Raw genomic sequence first — 18,130 nt, 5'->3', positions numbered from 1 at the left:
TCCCCCCACTTATGTGCTCGCACGTGTCTCTTTCTCTAAGAAATAAATAAAATCTGAAAAAAAGAACACCTGTAATTTAAAAATGTTGAAGGAAATGGCAAGATTTCATTTCTTTTGATGGCTGCATAGTATTCCATTGTGTATATATACCAACTAGAGCGTATCATGCTTAGCAAAATAAGTCAAGCGGCGAAAGACAACTATCATATAATCTCCCTGATATGAGGAAGTGGTGATGCAACATGGGGGCTTAAGGGGGTAGGAGAAGAATCAATGAAACAAGATGGGATTGGGAGGGAGACAAACCATAAGTGACTCTTAATCTCACAAAACAAACTGAGGGTTGCTGGGGGGAGGGGGGTTGGAGGAAGGGGGGTGGGGTTATGGACATTGGAGAGGGTATGTGCTTTGGTGAGTGCTGTGAAGTGTGTAAGCCTGGCGATTCACAGACCTGTACCCCTGGGGATAAAAATATATTATATGTTTAAAAAAATTAAAAAATTTAAAATTAAAAAAAAATGTTGAAGGAGTGAAGTAGTGATGTCAACCACTGTATACATGTCCACTGTAAAAGAGTGTTCCACCGTGGTTTGAAAAGTATTTGGAGCTGAAGAAGAAGAGGATCATGTGTGTTATGTTTTGATTAAATAACGGTTTAATACCTGCCTGAAGTGAAAGGCTTCAAGTTTACTAAAAGGATGATTTCAGGCCCTCCTGAAAAGAAGTGGGATAATATCCTGTCTGGTCCCTTTCCTATTCACATTTGTGGTTGTTCATTATAATTGAGTAATAATCATGGCAGTGATTTTTTATATATCCACATGTGCACATATCCACTCACATGTATGTGTTCTCCATGATACTTTAGAATGATTAATTCAGTTGGGGGTCATAAGTATTAGTAAGAGATTATGAACAGAAGAGAATCTCAGTATATTCTGGAAATTCAAAATTTGCATTAGGGGAAAGGGTCCATTGTGTTCATCTATAAACTGTGTCCTTACTACTGACAGGAAACAACTCAATGAATTTGTTATGGATTTTTCCTCTGTGAAGAACACAAACCTTACTTGATCACTTTATGAAAAATTATATGCTACAGGTACCACTGAAATATAAAGAAAGCACTTTTCACTGCAGTTCTCTTTCTTATAATGCCCAGTCTTATTCATTAATTTTCTTTGACAGGGAGAAAGTTTGGAAAATCATATTTCCCCTTTTCTTTCTTCTCAGTATCGTCAGTGAAGCAGGGGCCTCAATCTACAGTGTCAGCCCTGAAGCTAACAAAGAGATGCCAGGGCTGGACCCTAATTTGAGAAGTGCAGGTAAGAAACTGTGGGCCATCACAAAGGTGTGTGGTTTTGATATTTTGAAGGACTTTTATTTTTAGCAAGCAAGAAAATTTAGAAGGTATATGCATAAAAATTAGCATGTTAGAAAGAAAATGGTTGATTGGAATAGTAGTTGAAATTATGGAAAAGAAGAGGAAGAATACTGTTTTTAAAGAGAATAGTAAGGGGTGCCTGGGTGGCTCAGTCATTAAGCGTCTGCCTTTGGCTTAGGTCATGATCCTGGCATCCCTGGATGGAGCCTAGATTATATTCCCTGCTCAGTGGAGAGCCTGCTTCTTCTTCTACCACTCCCCCTGCTTATGTTCCTTCTCTCTCTGTCAAATAAATAAAATCTTAAAAAAAAAAAAAGGTATAATAAAAAATTAGTCCAAAACATCTTTAGTAAAATTAGGTGCTTAAGTGTTATAATAAAATTAATAAAATACTCCAAATCTCTTATTACTACTACAAAATATTTATTACAGCTTTTTATTGAAAAATAATATATTAACCTAAATATATATAAACACGCACAGCTTCTTGCTATTTGTCGAATGATCAGTTTCTCTTATCTTGCTAATGGGGCAGTCATTAATGTTTAAAACAGCCTGCTTTGATTTTAGTTGTATTAAGTTACTTTGGTTTCTGTTTTGTGGAATAGTTAAAATGTTGTGTGTGAAGAAATTGAGATACTTTCATACATCTAGTGAAAGTAATTTGTATTAAAATCAAATTATTAAATCTGAGCATCTCTCTCTGTGATAGTGGGATATTTAGACTACTTTTTTAGAAGGGACTTCTTCATTTAAAATTTTTCCTTAAGGGCCGTCTGGGTGGCTCAATTGATTAAGCATCTGCCTTTGGCTTTGGTCATGATCCTGGAGTCTGGAGATAGAGCCCCACATTGGGCTTCCTGCTCAGTAGGGAGTCTACTTCTCCCTCTGTCCCTTACCCCCTCTTGTGTTCTTATGCACTTTCTCTCTCTCAAATAAGTAAAACCTTTAAAAAAGTAAAGTCTTCCTTAAATATTCTCATCAGGTTTCATTGACTGTTCTTGAAATCTATACTTGGAGATAACATATTTGAAAATTTTTGCATTAGTCTGAGGCTAAAAACCTATTTCTTACATTCAAAAGAGCTTGTAGTTTCCCTTCAATTGTCGAATTGATTTTTGTTCCATGATATCCTCTGTCTAAAATGATCATCTTCTCAAACTCAGATCCCAGCTCAAAATCTTGGTCCTTCTGTGAAGCTTTTTCCTATCACAACAGCACAGTGTGGTCTCTGCCTCCTTGCCTGTGCTCTTTTGGTACTGACCTTATAATAACAATAGCAATAATACTAGTAGGAGGAGATACAGTAATCATAGTGGGAGCTGCTAATACTAATCTTTTAAAGCACTTAATATAGGTGAAACATTGTGCAAACAAATGCATTACCAGGATTATTTTGTTTTATTCTTATAAACCAAGGCTTAAAGTGTCCACATAATCAATAAGTGCATATATAATACTTGTATACTTGTATAATAAAAGGATACTTTTTTAAATTAAAAGATAAAATTCAGGGGTGCCTGGGTGGCTCAGTCAGTTGTGTCCAACTCTTGATTTTTGGCTCAGGTCATGATCTTAGGGTTCCGAGATTGAGCTCCACGTTGGGGTCCATACTGAGTGTGGAGCCTGTTTAAGATTCTCTCTCTTCCTCTCTCTCTGCCCCTCCCCCACTTTCTCTCTGTTAAAAAATAAATTAAAAGTTGGCACTGAAAGGGAATCTTCCAAAAGAACATTTGAAAGAAATATTGTCTAGGGAGTGGCAGTCTCTCAGACCTCCCACTGCTAAGGGGGCTACTGTTTCCTCTTCGCCACTGGCCTATGTGGGTGCATAACTGTCAACGTGTTATAGGTGAGACAAGATTGTAACATTCCAACAAGACTGTCTGAAAATAGGCGATAATAAAAAGAAGAATTATTATATGGCCCGAATTACTCAAATTTCAAAGTCTGTTTGTGTGTTCAATTTGGGATTCACTGCAGGTATGCCTTCCTGCTATGTCTCAGCTTGCTTTCACCTGGCAATGACTATGTTGATCCCTGTCAACTCAAAACATCCACATAGACATTTTGAGCCTTCAAGAACTGATCCTGGAAGCAGTTATTGAAAGAAGCTCAGAGTTTCCATGCTAGGTTTTCTAGAGTTCATGTCTTATTCAATTCTTCATTTCTAGTGATTGATGGCAGGGATGACTTTATAATTCATATGAGACCTATCCTACCTATGGGTGTGGGTTTTCCTTTTCAGCCCTCTGTAGGTTTACTATAGCAGAATATAACAGAACCTTAACATTCATGCAGTGTTAAACATATGTAAGAAGATGACCTTCATATTACTGTATCTTCTTGACCAGTTTTTCAGCTTACTGAGAGCAGAGGTTATCCTTATATATTCTTACAGTCCCCCATAATAAGTTCATTATACTGGAGAGGCATTTAAATTGGATAGAATAGTAGGTAGATGATATTAAAATGTTTATTATGGATTTCTGATTTAAAATAGAAGATTGAGTATTCCTTTACATACCTTTCTAAACTTCCGTAAAAGGGACAGTAGCGTGATGGAAAGAAGGCACAAACTTACTAGGACAAGGAAGGGAGAGGAAAGAACAGCAATAATCGTTTTAAAATGGGAAAGCAAGTGGCTGAATAATAAGTGATCTAGCCAACTTGAGAACGTTGAATACTAAGACAGCATTGTAGAAAACCAAGAACTAATCTGAAATGCTCATGGAACCCTTATAGGTTTGGGAAATGCATGCACCAAGTTACCTTTAGAATTATCTTGGGAGGGCTGCAGGTAGGCCTAAGTGAGAGGATTGATTGAAAGTTCTATGTAGAAAGCAGTTGGATGCAATTAAACACAGAATACCATTTAACCCAGCAATTCCACTCCTCAGTATATACTCAAAAGAGTTGAAAACAAGGACTCAAATAGGTGTACACAGTGCTCGTAGCAGCACTATTCACATAGCCAAAAGCTGGAAACAACCCAAATGTCCATCACTGGAAGGGTGGATAAACAAAAGGTGGTATATCCATACAACGAGGTACTATTTTTAGTCATAACAAAGAATGAGTACTGACGTGTGCCATAAGGTAGGTGAACATTGAAAACATGCTAAGTGAAAGAAGCCAAACACAAAAGGCCACAAACTGTATGGTTACATTTATATGAAATGTCTAGAATAAGCCTAACCTATAGATGGAGAAAGCAGGCACTGGGAAGAGGGGAAAATGAAGAGGGACTACTTTAATGGGTACAAGGTTTTCTTCTGGGGCACTAAAACCATTTTGGAACTTGGTAGAAGTGGTGGTGTGTACAACAGTGTAAGTATAATAAATGCCACTGAATTGTACACTTGGAAATAGTTAATTTTATGTTATGTCAAATTAAAAAAACCAAAATTGTTAGATTTCCTGTTCCACACAGTTGAGTGACTCTCCTTCTTTCATCTTTGTAGAAGACCGGAAACTTTTTCCTCTGGAGAGGGTTAAACAGAAAGTCTCTCTGCTGGAGGACACAGGTTATACATAATAATGGGGATAGCTGCTGAAAAAAAGACATATTAAATAATTATTTACATGCTGATGTAGAGATCTTAAGACTAAATCTTCCATGCAGGAGATAGGGGAATACTGACCTGCACAAGAGAAAATACCTAATGAAACTAATGAAAAGATCAGAGGTCCACAAGAAATGAGCCAGATCATCATATAACGAAGCCCACAGTTGATAAACTTCACATTTAGGCAAAGCACTTACAGTCAGCTTCTTGGTACCCTGGCCCTGGTGGACAGTCAAGGGTCACCTATCATGTGAGGAGACTTAACACTGTTGAAGACAGATGTGGCGGTAGTGCGAAAGCCACTAGGAGGAAGTAAAGACTATATAGATGGAAGAAAAACTTTTACATCCTTAGAGAAAAGAAAGGTATTTTATTCACTTAAATGAACTTGACATAAAATAATAGTCACCTTTTTAGGTGAATTCTTGAATTCTGTGAATTTTGAAAAGCTTAAACTAATCAGGTTACCACAACCACTGACACTACAATTAAGATAAGGAATATTTTTATCTGGCCAATAGTCTGCTTCTTGTTCAAAAATGAAATCATTAATTAGGGGATCAAGATCATTTATTGAAACAACATTTTACTAAGTTTTATAATGAAAAAATTCTTATTTGGAATTGCTGAATGAAAAAACACCCTGGGAAGTCTTATCTGCCTCTGTTGCTGTCTGATGGCAAGGAGAAGGGGAAAATGAGGGGAGTATGGGACTTTACAAATAAAAATTTTCACTTTGATATTCCTAGATAACAAAATAAGGTAAATTCTTAGGAGAATGTAGTTTAGTACAGTTTTTCAAGCATTAAGTTTATTTGCTTTAGAATGGCTTTTAGATTCTAGATATTTCAGAGAACTGAAGACCAAAACACATAGAACCCTTTTACTCCTTCGGATAGAAGATACATTTTGAATGAGGGGGGTGGTGCTTTCAGGGTCACTTCATGTGGTTGTGCAGGTCTGTGCACCAGACATCCTGCCTAACCATAGGAGGTAGCTCTGCTTACGGACCTATGAGAGCACTCAGTCTCTCACCCCTCCTTTGGGTGTAAGTAACCTATTTTTTTCCTCTAATGCTTAACTTTTTGTTCAGTAGTGGTTTAGTTGTCTCCCTTTCCCCACTGAGTTACATTATTACCATTTAACAGATTACCATATATTAAAGATGAAATTCCTATGTGTATTTTTAGTCTTCTTTTCCTTGGTCTCACTTTGCCACCGTGCAAGACTATCAGTTACAGTGGCTTGTGATGTCACTTGTACTTTTTAAATTTTAATTGTATTTTTCTTATGCATTTCCTTTTTTCATATATACTTTGGAGCCATTTAACTGAAATTCTGTTAAATTGTCACCTTAATCCAAGTTCTGTATACTTTATTACTCACAGGCAGCACACACACACACACACACACACACACAGTAAATGGATTGCCCTTCACAATATTTTCTTATTGGTTGTTGATGGCATATGGTACTCTATCAGTTATTGCCTGGGTGTTTTTATTTTTTTTAATTAATTAATTTATTTATTAAAGATTTTTATTTATTTGACCGATAGATCATAAGTAGGCAGAGAGAGAGAGAGAGGAGGAAGCAGGCTCCCTGCTGAGCAGAGAGCCCGATGCAGGGCTCAATCCCAGGACCCTGAGATCATGACCTGAGCCAAAGGCAGAGGCTTTAACCCACTGAGCCACCCAGGTGCTGGCTGTTTTTAAACCAGCCAGTTGAAATCTGAGTTCTGGTATTTTTTCAGTTGACTTGTTTGGGTTTTCTAAAGTAGTCAAACATCATCAGTAAATAGTAATCTAGTTTCAGTCTATAAGGACTTATTTAGCCAGAGCGATGCCATCGATGCCATCTGGTTAAACAGTGATTTTGTTGTTTATGCATTAAAACTTAAACTGACCCTGCCCTCCCCTGCCACCAGGGGACTTACTTAAAAGCAAGTCCAGGAAACCAGTCCCAGGTAACAGAGCCCAAATACAAGGGTGGGTCAGGCCAGGTGGAGACATCCAATCAGTGGGGGTGCATACTTTCTCCCTAGCTACCGAGGAGTGTGGGCCCCACTTTTGGGTGCCTTTTGGGCGCCAGTTCTGACCAAGGTGATAGGCTAGTTCAAATATCTACTATAGGGTAAATTGTGATTCAATTGGTCACTTGTGTGTGACCTAGCATTACTGGACAGCTTTCTCTGTGTGCTACAATCTCATTGGCCACATGTGTGTGGCCAGGCTCAACCACATGGCCTTTGCCCTTTTAAAGTTAGTTGGCAAGGCAGAGAGGGGTTACCCTCTCTGTAAGAGACGGCCCCGACCAGTCAGTTTGATTCTCAATGCTTGGCACGAAATAAAGCTTTGCTTGACCTTCGCTTTGTATCAGTCTTGCTCCTTTGATTACGGACTCATCAAATCTTTTCAGTAATGATAACCATCTTTTTTTCCTTGTCCAGCTGTACTGACTAGAATTTTCTGAACAATGGTGAATAGTAACAGTGACATAGAAATATATTGACATCATGTGGGCAAAATAGTATTGGCTTATGCTTGGATATACTACATTGAAAAAATATATAACAGCTTCATTGAGATATAATTTAATAGCATAAAATTTGCCCTTTTAAAGTGTGTAAGTCAGTGTTTTTTAGTACAGTCAGAATGTGCAGCCATCGCCACCATCCAATTTTAGAACGTTTTCATCACTCCAAATAGATACCCAGCACCCATTAGCAGTCGGTCCCCCTTGCCCTCTTCCTCTACCCCCTGATAAATACTGATCTACTTCCCGTCTCTATGGATTTGCCTACTGCAGACATTTCATATAAATGGAATCATTACAACATGTGGTCTTTTGTAACTGGCTTCTTTCACTATCATAATGTTTTCAGAGTTCATTCACACTGTAGCATGTATCAGCACTTCATCCCTTCCCATTGCCAAATAATTTTCCATTATTTGGGTATACCATATTTTGTTCATCCATTTATCTGCTGATGGGCATTTGGGTTGTTTTCACTTTTTTGGCTGTTATAAATAATGCTGCTATGAACATTCATGTACAAAATTTTATGTGGACATATGTTTTCATTTTTCTTGAATATATACCACACAGTAGTAAAAATTTGCGGACATATGGTTACTATGCTAAACATTTCTAGAATTTTTTTTTTACTTCTGTTGCTACTTTCCTCACTGTTTAGTTTCACACTCTTTCACTGTGTCCATCTTTTCTTCTCTATCTCACAATGTGCACATGCCCTCAACTTTTGGGCTATGACTCTTCCTTTGTCTTTGTTCTCTTTATCAGCACTCTATAAGACTTCTTTTACCTGAGCTACCTATCTGTATCCTAATTTCAGGAATCTTTTGTCAGCCCGATCGTTCTCAACCTATGGGTGTCCATTATTACTGTTAATTAATTCCTTTCTTGTTTATCCTGCCAGCACCATCTTCTCTTGAAAGCCTGTACATACAGCTTTCCAGTTTTCCTTTAAACCGTGTTTAGATTCCTCCTTTGTGAACAATGAACATCCTTCAGATGAACAATGTTCATTTTCCTCTTTCTCCTATCTCCCATCTCTTCTTTGCTTGCTTGAGTTTTTATGTTCTGTAGAGTGAGTAGCATCTGAAAGCAAAATACCAATTCTAGAAACATTAGGGTCTATGTAGAGGTTGTTTACTGAGGGCTTCGTAACTCCAGAGGCTCTTAGGACTTACTGGAGAATTAATGTGTCATCTAGAAACTGTCATTTAGCAAATCAGTATGAACAAAGGAGAGGCTAGCAGTGAACCTATTAGGAGGAACCAGGTAGAAAATAGGTTAAAGTCTTTTTATATTCTTAAAAAAATTTTTAAAAGAGAAACCTATTCACACTTAACAAATTATGCAACTGCTCTAACCAGTTTCTAAGTTTAGATTTTCGTAATGTGGGTTTTCCTGGAGGGGTAGATTTGAGAGATTTACCTATTATTTTATTTTATTTTATTTTTTAGGAACATAATTAGATTTTATTATTTTAGAAAGCATTAAAAGTTCTCTAATTTGGTATTCAATAGAGTATGTCATGATTTTGTTACTATTATTTATGTTATTTGCAATAGAAAATATAGAGTTAAAAATGGAAATGAAAACCAGTCACTCTCTTCTGTTTGTGGCCCCAGATTCCATTCTTTTCCTTTCAGAAAGTGGTTGTTTTTCTGTTTCTAGAATTGCTGTTCTTCTTCTCTTCGATCTGCCGATGGATTTGTAGGTGTTTGCAATCTTTTTAGATAACCCATCTAGCTGATCTCCTGCTAGCTGAAGTAGTCTCAGCCTGCTACTTCTCCACCATCTTGACTCCTCTGAGATTTACCTATTATTAATAACTGTTTTTTGAAATTTTGGTACCTTCCTACAGTGACTGTTCTGATGCCTGTGTCTTTCACTTGGATACCTGTTGTGGGTTGTTGTGTTTTTGTTTTGTTTTGTTTTTAACCTGAAAGTATTTTGGCAATGTTTGTATGTGAAAATCAGTCTTATTGGATTATATTTTTGAAGATTAGAATAAAAAAATGATCTTTTCTTCCAGAGACTATCAGATGTTTCCCTGGTGGCATCTACTCTCACTGTGTAATTATACATGTGATTACTGGGGGAAGCAGCTCCCCTGTAACCTGCAGCACTTGCACCCATTAACCTGTTGTGAGGTTTGACAAGAAAATATATGTGAAGGCCTTGGAGCCAGGAGTCTGCATCTTCTTCAGTGAGGAAATAGGCAGATTGTATGACACCAGCTTATTGCTTTCTAAGCTGGCTTTGCAAGCTGCCATTGTCACTGTTTGTGAGAAGTGATAATAAAATACCTGAAAAAGACTTGAATGTCCATGCAGTGAACTGAATGTTCAGCATAGAGCTTATCTCTGATGAAGAGATTGTACAAATCAGTGACAGGAGGATCCGAAAGTAACTTGCAAGTGGTGGCGTCTGTTGCCAGACCTTGAACAGTTTAATAACACAAGAACAGGCATGAGATCTCCTTTGATGGCCTTAAAGTTTTCACTGAATGGGTTTATATTTCATCCAACTTTCTGTGTGAGAAGATGACACTGACTAGCTTTCTCGCATTTAGAAAATGAAAGCTGTTTGTTTGTAAGGACCCAATGTAACTGTACCACTTGGGAAAAGAAAAAAAAAGAGCTACCCTTAGAAGTATCCTTAATATTCATACCAAATTTCTTTTCTCCCACTAAATCTATCTTATAAGTTAAATTAGGTATGAAATTTTGTTACCATATAAGTTAAATTAGGTATGAAATTTTGTTACCATTTCATAAGAAAAAGATGAGAAATGATGACCAAGTAAAAACATGACAACAGATAAAGGGATGTTGGAAGCTAACTCAGACCTCTTGACCGTGGATTGTTATGGTCAGGAAAGAGATGTGATTTAGAACTGTGAGTGAGTGTGTTCAGAGACAAGCAGCTGAGATTCAGATCACTTCACAGTTACTCTTACAATGACATCTAAGCAATACAAGTGTGTTCATGAGCCAACTGACTTGGTCTCCAGTTGCAGTAAAGTATGATTCCATCCATTACTCATCACTATCAGGACCTAGCCCTAATAACATACTTGATTTGCAAATATATGTCATAATGCAGGATTATTTAAAAGTGAAATATCGACTTGTTCGTTAAAGTATGAGGTGTGCTGATATGCTCTGATTGAAGAATGAACAGGTGATTATTTAAGTATAGCAAGTAAGTGTTATATCTCTTTTTCCAGATGTATTAACCTTTCAATCTATTTGTGCTCCAGAATGCCTACAGATTCTGGTAACAAAAGTAATCCTGAAATTTTACATTCACGTCTTTTGTGTGAAAAAAGGAAACTTTGCAATTTAGTCAAATTGTTGGTTTCTTTGTGTGGGAGAAGAAGGAAAGAATTAAATACTTGAATTATGAAGTCCTAATTAAATTATTATTTGGATACTGTTTTTCACATTAAGCCATACTTATTTTGTTTTTTTCAGTTTCCATAGCAAGGCGTGTACAAGACCCATTAGCTGAGCTGGTGAAAATCGAGCCGAAGCACATTGGAGTTGGAATGTACCAGGTAAAGCAGTGCGGGTCATTTACTTTGTGAAACCCATCAATAGTATGCAGACTTGGCATAGTAATTAAGTGTCGGTGGGAATACCTTCCCATTTTCAGAGGTTACACAGTTGATGGGAAGGTAGTTAGGAGTTATGTTATTAGAGAAGGGGGAGTTTTTCTTTTTTGTCTTGTCCTTTTTTGGTGTTTATGGTTTGGATTAAGATTTAGAATAGACTGTAGTCATATTTAAAGACTATTATAACATTAGATTAGACTAGTAACTTAATCCAGAGAGCCTCTCCCTTTACCATTATTGTAAAAAAAGAGAGGAAATGGAGCAAGGAGGGTATGTTGGTTCTTTGTGTAAGCCAGTATGAAATATTGATCTTTATTGATCTTTCAGGAAAAAGCCTTTGGTACCTACTGTGCCTTATTTCTTTTTCTGGTTCCTATTTCTATTTGATTATTATAATGAGTTTTTGCTCATTATCCAGTATGATCTTTCAGTTGTTACTGTGTAGTAGTAGTAGTAGTAGCGCTTATTATCATTACTGTATTTTCAGTTCTTGAGGTTGTGTGTGTGTTCATTGGGCAGTTGAGGACAACATTAAATCTTGGCAAAGTGAATCCATGATATCTTGTCTTCAGAAACCTCAAGTTGAATTATTTTTATTTTCAATGAAAGACTTTTTAAAATCTGAAATAAAATATTATCTTCTGTATAATTTTCATGGGACTTGAATGATAGGTTCTGTACTATTCTCTAAGAAATGTATTAGGGCATGGAATCTGTGACCACTAGAAATAGAAGAGATCTTAGAAATCATATAACCCTACCCCTTCATTTGACAGAAAAGGAAGCTGTGTCCCAGAATAGTTAGGATTTTTACCCAGATTCACACATTGGCAAAGCCTAGACTAACTTGTCACATATTGAATTTAACTGGGAGTATTCACATTTTATAGCAAATTAGACTAAGAGGCACCTAGACCTTTGACTTGACTCGTTCATTTGGGAAGGATAGTTGCTGAAGGGGTAGATCTAGCTATATAGCTAGGTAGAAATGCCTAGTATCTAAAGAGTATAAATTTAACAGTTTTATTACATAGGTATTTTAGTTAAGATGAACTATAACTGTATTAATTCAAGACGAAGTTATGGAGTACTTCAGCAAGGTAGTAGAACAAAAAAAAAGAAAAGGAGAAGTCAAACTCATAGAACCAAGGCAGGCTAATAAGCTATTGGCATCAAAGAAGTCTTTAGTAAATAGTAGAGACTTAGCCTCCAGATTCTTTGGAGATACAGCATTTAACATGAAAGAGTTCATCGTTCCAACAGCAGTAAGAAGAAATGGAAGAGCTTTAAGCAAGGGAATGTTATGATCTGATTTGTATTTTTAAACATTGGCTCTGGCTAATCTGGGAAGAATGACGTAGAAAGGAAGAAGAGAAGCAGTAAGACCAATTCAGAGGCTGTTATACTAGTTCAGGTGAGAGATGGTGGTGGCTCGGACAAAGTTAATAGCAGTAGAAATGGAAAGCAGTAAAATCTGTTTTATAAGGCCTACTTGGTAATAAGTGGAGGAAAGGGAGTTTGCTCCAGGAGTCCTATTATGTGGATGATGCCTGACAGAACAGATTTGGTGGGGATAAGATCAGTAATTCAGTTTTGGACATGTTAAGTTGAGATGCCTGTAAGAAATCCAAAAGATGTCAAATAGAAGTGGATATGCAAGTCTGAGATACAAAGGAAGAGCCATATTAACATTGGAGTACAGACTTTTCTGCAAATAATGACACTGAGAAAGTGATCAATATGGTAAGCTGAGCTTATGATATCCTTTAGTTCTGCCACCACTATTACTGGCATATCCATGATTCCACCTTCTTTAAGATGACAGAGAAGGTGCACATGTATATTTGTATCCATATAATAAACACATATGAGTAAGTTGATAAGCTGGGAAAAAAAGAAAGTGTTGGTGGATGGAAATTTCAGGAATCCCTGAAAGATAGTAAAAATAAAGAATCACATTCATGGAAAAATAAAACCTGATGGAGCTGCAGCTTAAAATGCACAGATCAGGGGCACCTGGGTGGCTTAGTGGTTTAAAGCCTCTGCCTTTGGCTCAGGTCATGATCCCAGGGTCCTGGGATCGAGCCCTGCATTGGGTTCTCTGCTTAGCAGGGAGCCTGCTTCCTCTTCTCTCTCTCTCTCTGCCTGCCTCTCTGCCTACTTGTGATCTCTGTCTGTCCAATCAATCAATCAATAAATAAATAAAATCTTTTTTAAAAAATGTACAGAACAATAGTGTTCTCAAACCAGAATCACGTTCAAGTAGTGGGGAGGGGACCTGTAGTGTTAGAGAAGGAGGTGCATGTGGAACGACTAGGCCCACCGTGACCCCTTCCCTCCACACCCTGTGAATCCAAGCTCAAGCACTAGGCATAATCCAGAGACCAGAGGGAGGCTGGGAGATCCCTCAAATATCCTTTGGTTGTCAGGAAGTTCAAGGAGTCTCGTGCCAGGAAGACAAACTTTTGGCACATCCCTGACCCCTGGCATCATATCCCACATCAATGGATTCCAATGCTGGTAAACAAAAATAGCATACATAGATAATTGGGGACTCTGAAATGATCTTCTGCTAAGAATCAAAGAACATTTGAGGAAAACTTTTCTCAGCAAAATGAGGCACCAAATACAAAGAGCAAAAAATAACAATGAATAGGCAGCAGGCTTTGAAATAAGTAAAATTAATATTCACAGAGAGAAAAGAGAGGTTATTGCATATGTAAAACAAATCTAGATAAAATGAATTAAGTCTGTCTTAGAATTTAAAAATCTGCTTGTCAAGATGGAAAAAACCAAATGGTCTAAATAGAGTGGACACAGCTTAAAAACAAATTAATGAATTGAATGATTGAGCTAGGAGATTCTTTAGAATACAGTCTTAAATTGAGAAAGTTGGACAGTGTGAATAAAATGTCATATGATACAGAGGCCATTTTAAAGCTTCAACATTCAACTCATAGCAAATTCAAATAAAGAGAATGGAGGAGGGTTACAATCACAGAAATAATAGGAAGAAATTTCTTCATGCTGAAGACAGACAAGTTTTGAAAAGGCCTGGTAGTATTGAATAAAAGGATAACTAAAGATCTACACTCAGACATCTTCATATGAAATTTCAGAATGCTAGTGATAAAAAAAGAACTGACTAAAAGCTTCTAGAGAGCAAACAGTTCACCTACAAAGGAAAGAAGCAGTCCTATTATTGGTAAAAACAAGTAATAGAAGATAGAAGCAGTAGTTTTGAAGTGTGAGAAAGATGTTATTCGAACCCATAATTCTATATTTGGACAACTCAGCAATTTGATGTGAGAAGAAAATAAAAACATTTTTGGATCTGCAGTGATCTATCTTTTTAGAATGTTACAAATCTTCTTTGAAAAAATTATTTATGAAAATACTCCTGACCCCAAAAAAGCGGGAGTGGGGATGAAAGAAGGGAAAGGAGTGTCGTGAAGGCACAGTATTGAGGTGAAGAAACAGTAGAGAGCTTTATAGTACACACATGTGCAGTAAAATGTTAGTTGAGCCTCAGAGTGGTTTTTTTTTTTTAATCTATGATGTTAATCTTTAAATATATCAGTCTGGGCCAGATCAGCTTAACATGGGAGAGCAGAAGAAAACAAAGTTATACAAGATTCTTTTTCAGGAAAATAATTAAGATGTAGATTAACTTTATACTTCATTAGAAAAACATAATCTGAAAGATATGAAGAATAATCACAAATAGGATATTTAATGCACATCATGAGAATAAAAAATTAAAAGTTCATCATCCCAACCAAAGGCACAGAAAACAAGGAAGAATAGTAAATAAGTAAAATACATAATGACAGGAATAGGTATAGGTGATAGATATATGATGAATGGGTTAAATTCACCAGTTAGCAGAATCTCATACTTTTAAAAATAAAATACAGCTCTAAGTTGTATATGTATGCAAGATGTTTCTAAAGCAAAAAGCAACCTTGTAATTAGAAATTTGGAGAAAAATATTCCACACAAATGAAAAAGAAAGTCATAATACTGCTAATATCAGACGAAACAGAATTTAAGGCAAAATGCATTGAACAGGTCAAGGGGGGCTATTTTATATTAATAACAGTTTCCCAAGAAGATATAATTGTCCTGAACATTCTGTGTTATCTAACAACATAGCTTCAAAAATTATGCTGTTTAAAAAATTCTAAAATTAGAGCAAGAGACAGGGGCACCTGGGTGGCTCACTGGGTTTAGATGCTGCCTTCGGCTCAGGTCATGATCTCAGGGTCCTGGGATTGAGCCCCACATCAGGCTCTTTGCTCAGTGGGGAGCCTGCTTTTCTCTTTCTCTATCTCTCTCTCTTCCTGCCTCTCTGCCTACTTATGATCTTTGTCAAATAAATAAATAAAATCTTTAAAAAAAAATTAGAGCAAGTTTTGTAAATCTTAATAGACTATAGTAGACGTTTCGAAAATTTGAACATTTTCATCACCCCAAAATGAAACCCGGAGTCCATAAGCAGTCACTACCACCCCCTCCTTCCCAGCCCTAGGCAGTTACTCATCTACTTTGTTTCTATAGATATGTCTGTTCTGGGTATTTCATATAAATAGAATCACACAATATGTGGTCTTTTGTAACTGGCTTCTTTCATTAGCATATTTTCAAGGTTCATCCATTACAAGTCATTACTTCATTCTTTTTTATGGGCAAATTGTATTTCATTGTATGTATATAATACAACATTTTGTCTATCCATTCATCAGTTTGAGTTATTTCCACTTTTGGGCTATTATGAATAATGCTATTATTTATGAACATTCTATACAAATTTTTATGATGTATGTTTTCATTTCTCTTGGCTATATACCTGGGAGTATGTTTGCTAGGTCATTTAACATATAAATTTAAAGCCAGAGGATGAACTAGAGAAACTATTTGCCACAAATCTGTATGTATGCCACTATCTATTTTATTATTAAGGTTTTGGTGTTTTCTTGTTGATTTGCTTACGATTATATGTTGGTTTAAATAAAACATTTACAAAAGACCTATAAAGAGCATTTAGACACCATTTATCATAGACAAAATAAAAATTTTTCTTTATCAAAGAAACCCAAATTAAGCAAAGGGATATTATTTTAATCTAACAATTGAGTAAAGTTATAATAAAATGATAAACATCTCTGCAAGTGAGGATACAGTGAAATGATTATTCACATACACAGCTGGTGGAAGTATAAATTGTTATATCTAGCAAATAGTCAATACCTGTCAACATGTACTTTTATCTATTTATTTATTTATTTATTTTTAAAAAGATTTTATTTATTTGACAGAGAGAGATCACAAGTAGGCAGAGAGGCAGGCAAAGAGAGAGAGAGGAGGAAGCAGACTCCCTGCCGAGCAGAGAGCCCGATGCGGGACTCGATCCCAGGACCCTGAGATCATGACCTGAGCCGAAGGCAGCAGCTTAACCCACTGAGCCACCCAGGCGCCCCAAGATGTACTTTTAAAGAGTGCGTGCCATTGACCTGGTATTTCTCCCTTTAGGCATCTCTTCTAAGACAGTATTAAGAACCATTGATAAGATTGATATACATGTTTGCTGTTAGAACAAAATTATTGGAAGCAACTATAATAGAATAGTATGTCCATCAGTTGAAATATACAACCATTAAAAACACAGGTTTTCAGGGAGGATTTAATGACATAAGAAATTTCTTTATTTTTATTTTTTTAAATTTTTAAAAATTTTTTATAAACATATAGTGCATTATTAGCCCCACGGGTACAGGTCTGTGAATCGCCAGGTTTACACACTTCACAGCACTCACCATAGCACATACCCCCCATGTCTTTATTTATAAATTGCGATGAAGTTATTGATACAGAATAAAACCAATTTCTGTTTTGTTTTTTTTTTTTAAAGATTTTATTTATTTACTTGAGAGAGAGACAGTGAGAGAGAGCATGAATGAGGAGAAGGTCAGAGAGAGAAGCAGACTCCCCACGGAGCTGGGAGCCCAATGCGGGACTCGATCCCGGGACTCCAGGATCATGACCTGAGCCGAAGGCAGTCGTCCAACCAACTGAGCCACCCAGGCGTCCCCCAATTTCTGTTTTAAAAATACATTTACACTGAAGAAAAAACCTGGCTAGTGACTGATACTTATATTTTTGTTGGTGTGATTAGGGGCTTTTTATTTCCTTTTTTACTTTTTTTTTTCAAACTTTCTATAGTGAATATGTATTAGGAAGAAATTGTAAAATACATATCCATGTCCATATCCCGATCAATGTCCTATTTAATTTTAAGTCTTGATATGATAGACTTTGATATAACCAGAGTGGGACTGAATTTCTTTTTTAGTTGGGGCCTCTAAATGCTTTTGGTATAAATTTAATACTCATATTTATTCTGATTTAATACTGTATTTATTCTGATTTTTCCAGTAGCTGGACAAACATTTGTTGATTTTAAAAATGAAAGCTATTCAAAGAAAGAATGTTGAATACTTAAATGAAATAATAGAAGCTATAATATTACTATTTCAATAGAAACTAAAATACTTTTGGTTTAATAACAGCCAAAATGCTAAAGGCAGCACTCCAGTTCTTGTCTTAGAAAATGGGGAGACCTGATTTTAAAAACACATGCCTGTCATAATTTCTGGAGAGAGAGGCAGCCAATGTGGTCGAATGACAACATATCCCTAACTGACCCCTAAAGACTTTGCTGGAAAGTGGCTTGGTGTTGCTCCCACGAAAACACTCCAGGGTGAGAGTAGGATGATGCAGGGTTGGCTCTGTCAAGTTCTGTGGGACATGGGGAGTGTGGTTTAGCTTGGCCTTGTCATATCCTGAGAGCAGAACTTAAGTAAGTTGGATTTACTTGCTCTCTTTCTTTTTTGCACCATGTTTGAGGTACTTTTGTGCTCATTAATACTTCCATTTGTTAATGAGCATACACAGTAAAGTAGGAAAGACAAAACAGTCCTCTTCCTCCTTTCCTGCCTGTTAGATCATTTGATGATTTTAGAGAACGAAAT

At 36.5% G+C, this 18,130-nt stretch overlaps 1 protein-coding gene across 3 annotated transcripts in view; it reads left to right on the top strand.

The window, feature by feature from the left end:
• Positions 1 to 18,130, top strand: part of SRBD1 (S1 RNA binding domain 1) — a 199,150-nt gene that overhangs the window by 105,980 nt on the left and 75,040 nt on the right. For all 3 annotated transcript variants that reach the window (XM_059406227.1, XM_059406226.1, XM_059406228.1), the window contains exons 15-16: positions 1,234 to 1,325; positions 10,960 to 11,042. In XM_059406227.1, coding sequence (XP_059262210.1) covers positions 1,234 to 1,325; positions 10,960 to 11,042 — 175 coding nt within the window. The remainder of the gene's footprint in view (positions 1 to 1,233; positions 1,326 to 10,959; positions 11,043 to 18,130) is intronic.

The sequence above is a fragment of the Mustela nigripes genome, chromosome 7 (genome assembly GCF_022355385.1).
Source record: "Mustela nigripes isolate SB6536 chromosome 7, MUSNIG.SB6536, whole genome shotgun sequence".
Taxonomy (NCBI): Eukaryota; Metazoa; Chordata; class Mammalia; order Carnivora; family Mustelidae; genus Mustela; species Mustela nigripes.
This window is presented reverse-complemented; position numbering and strand designations above follow the sequence as displayed.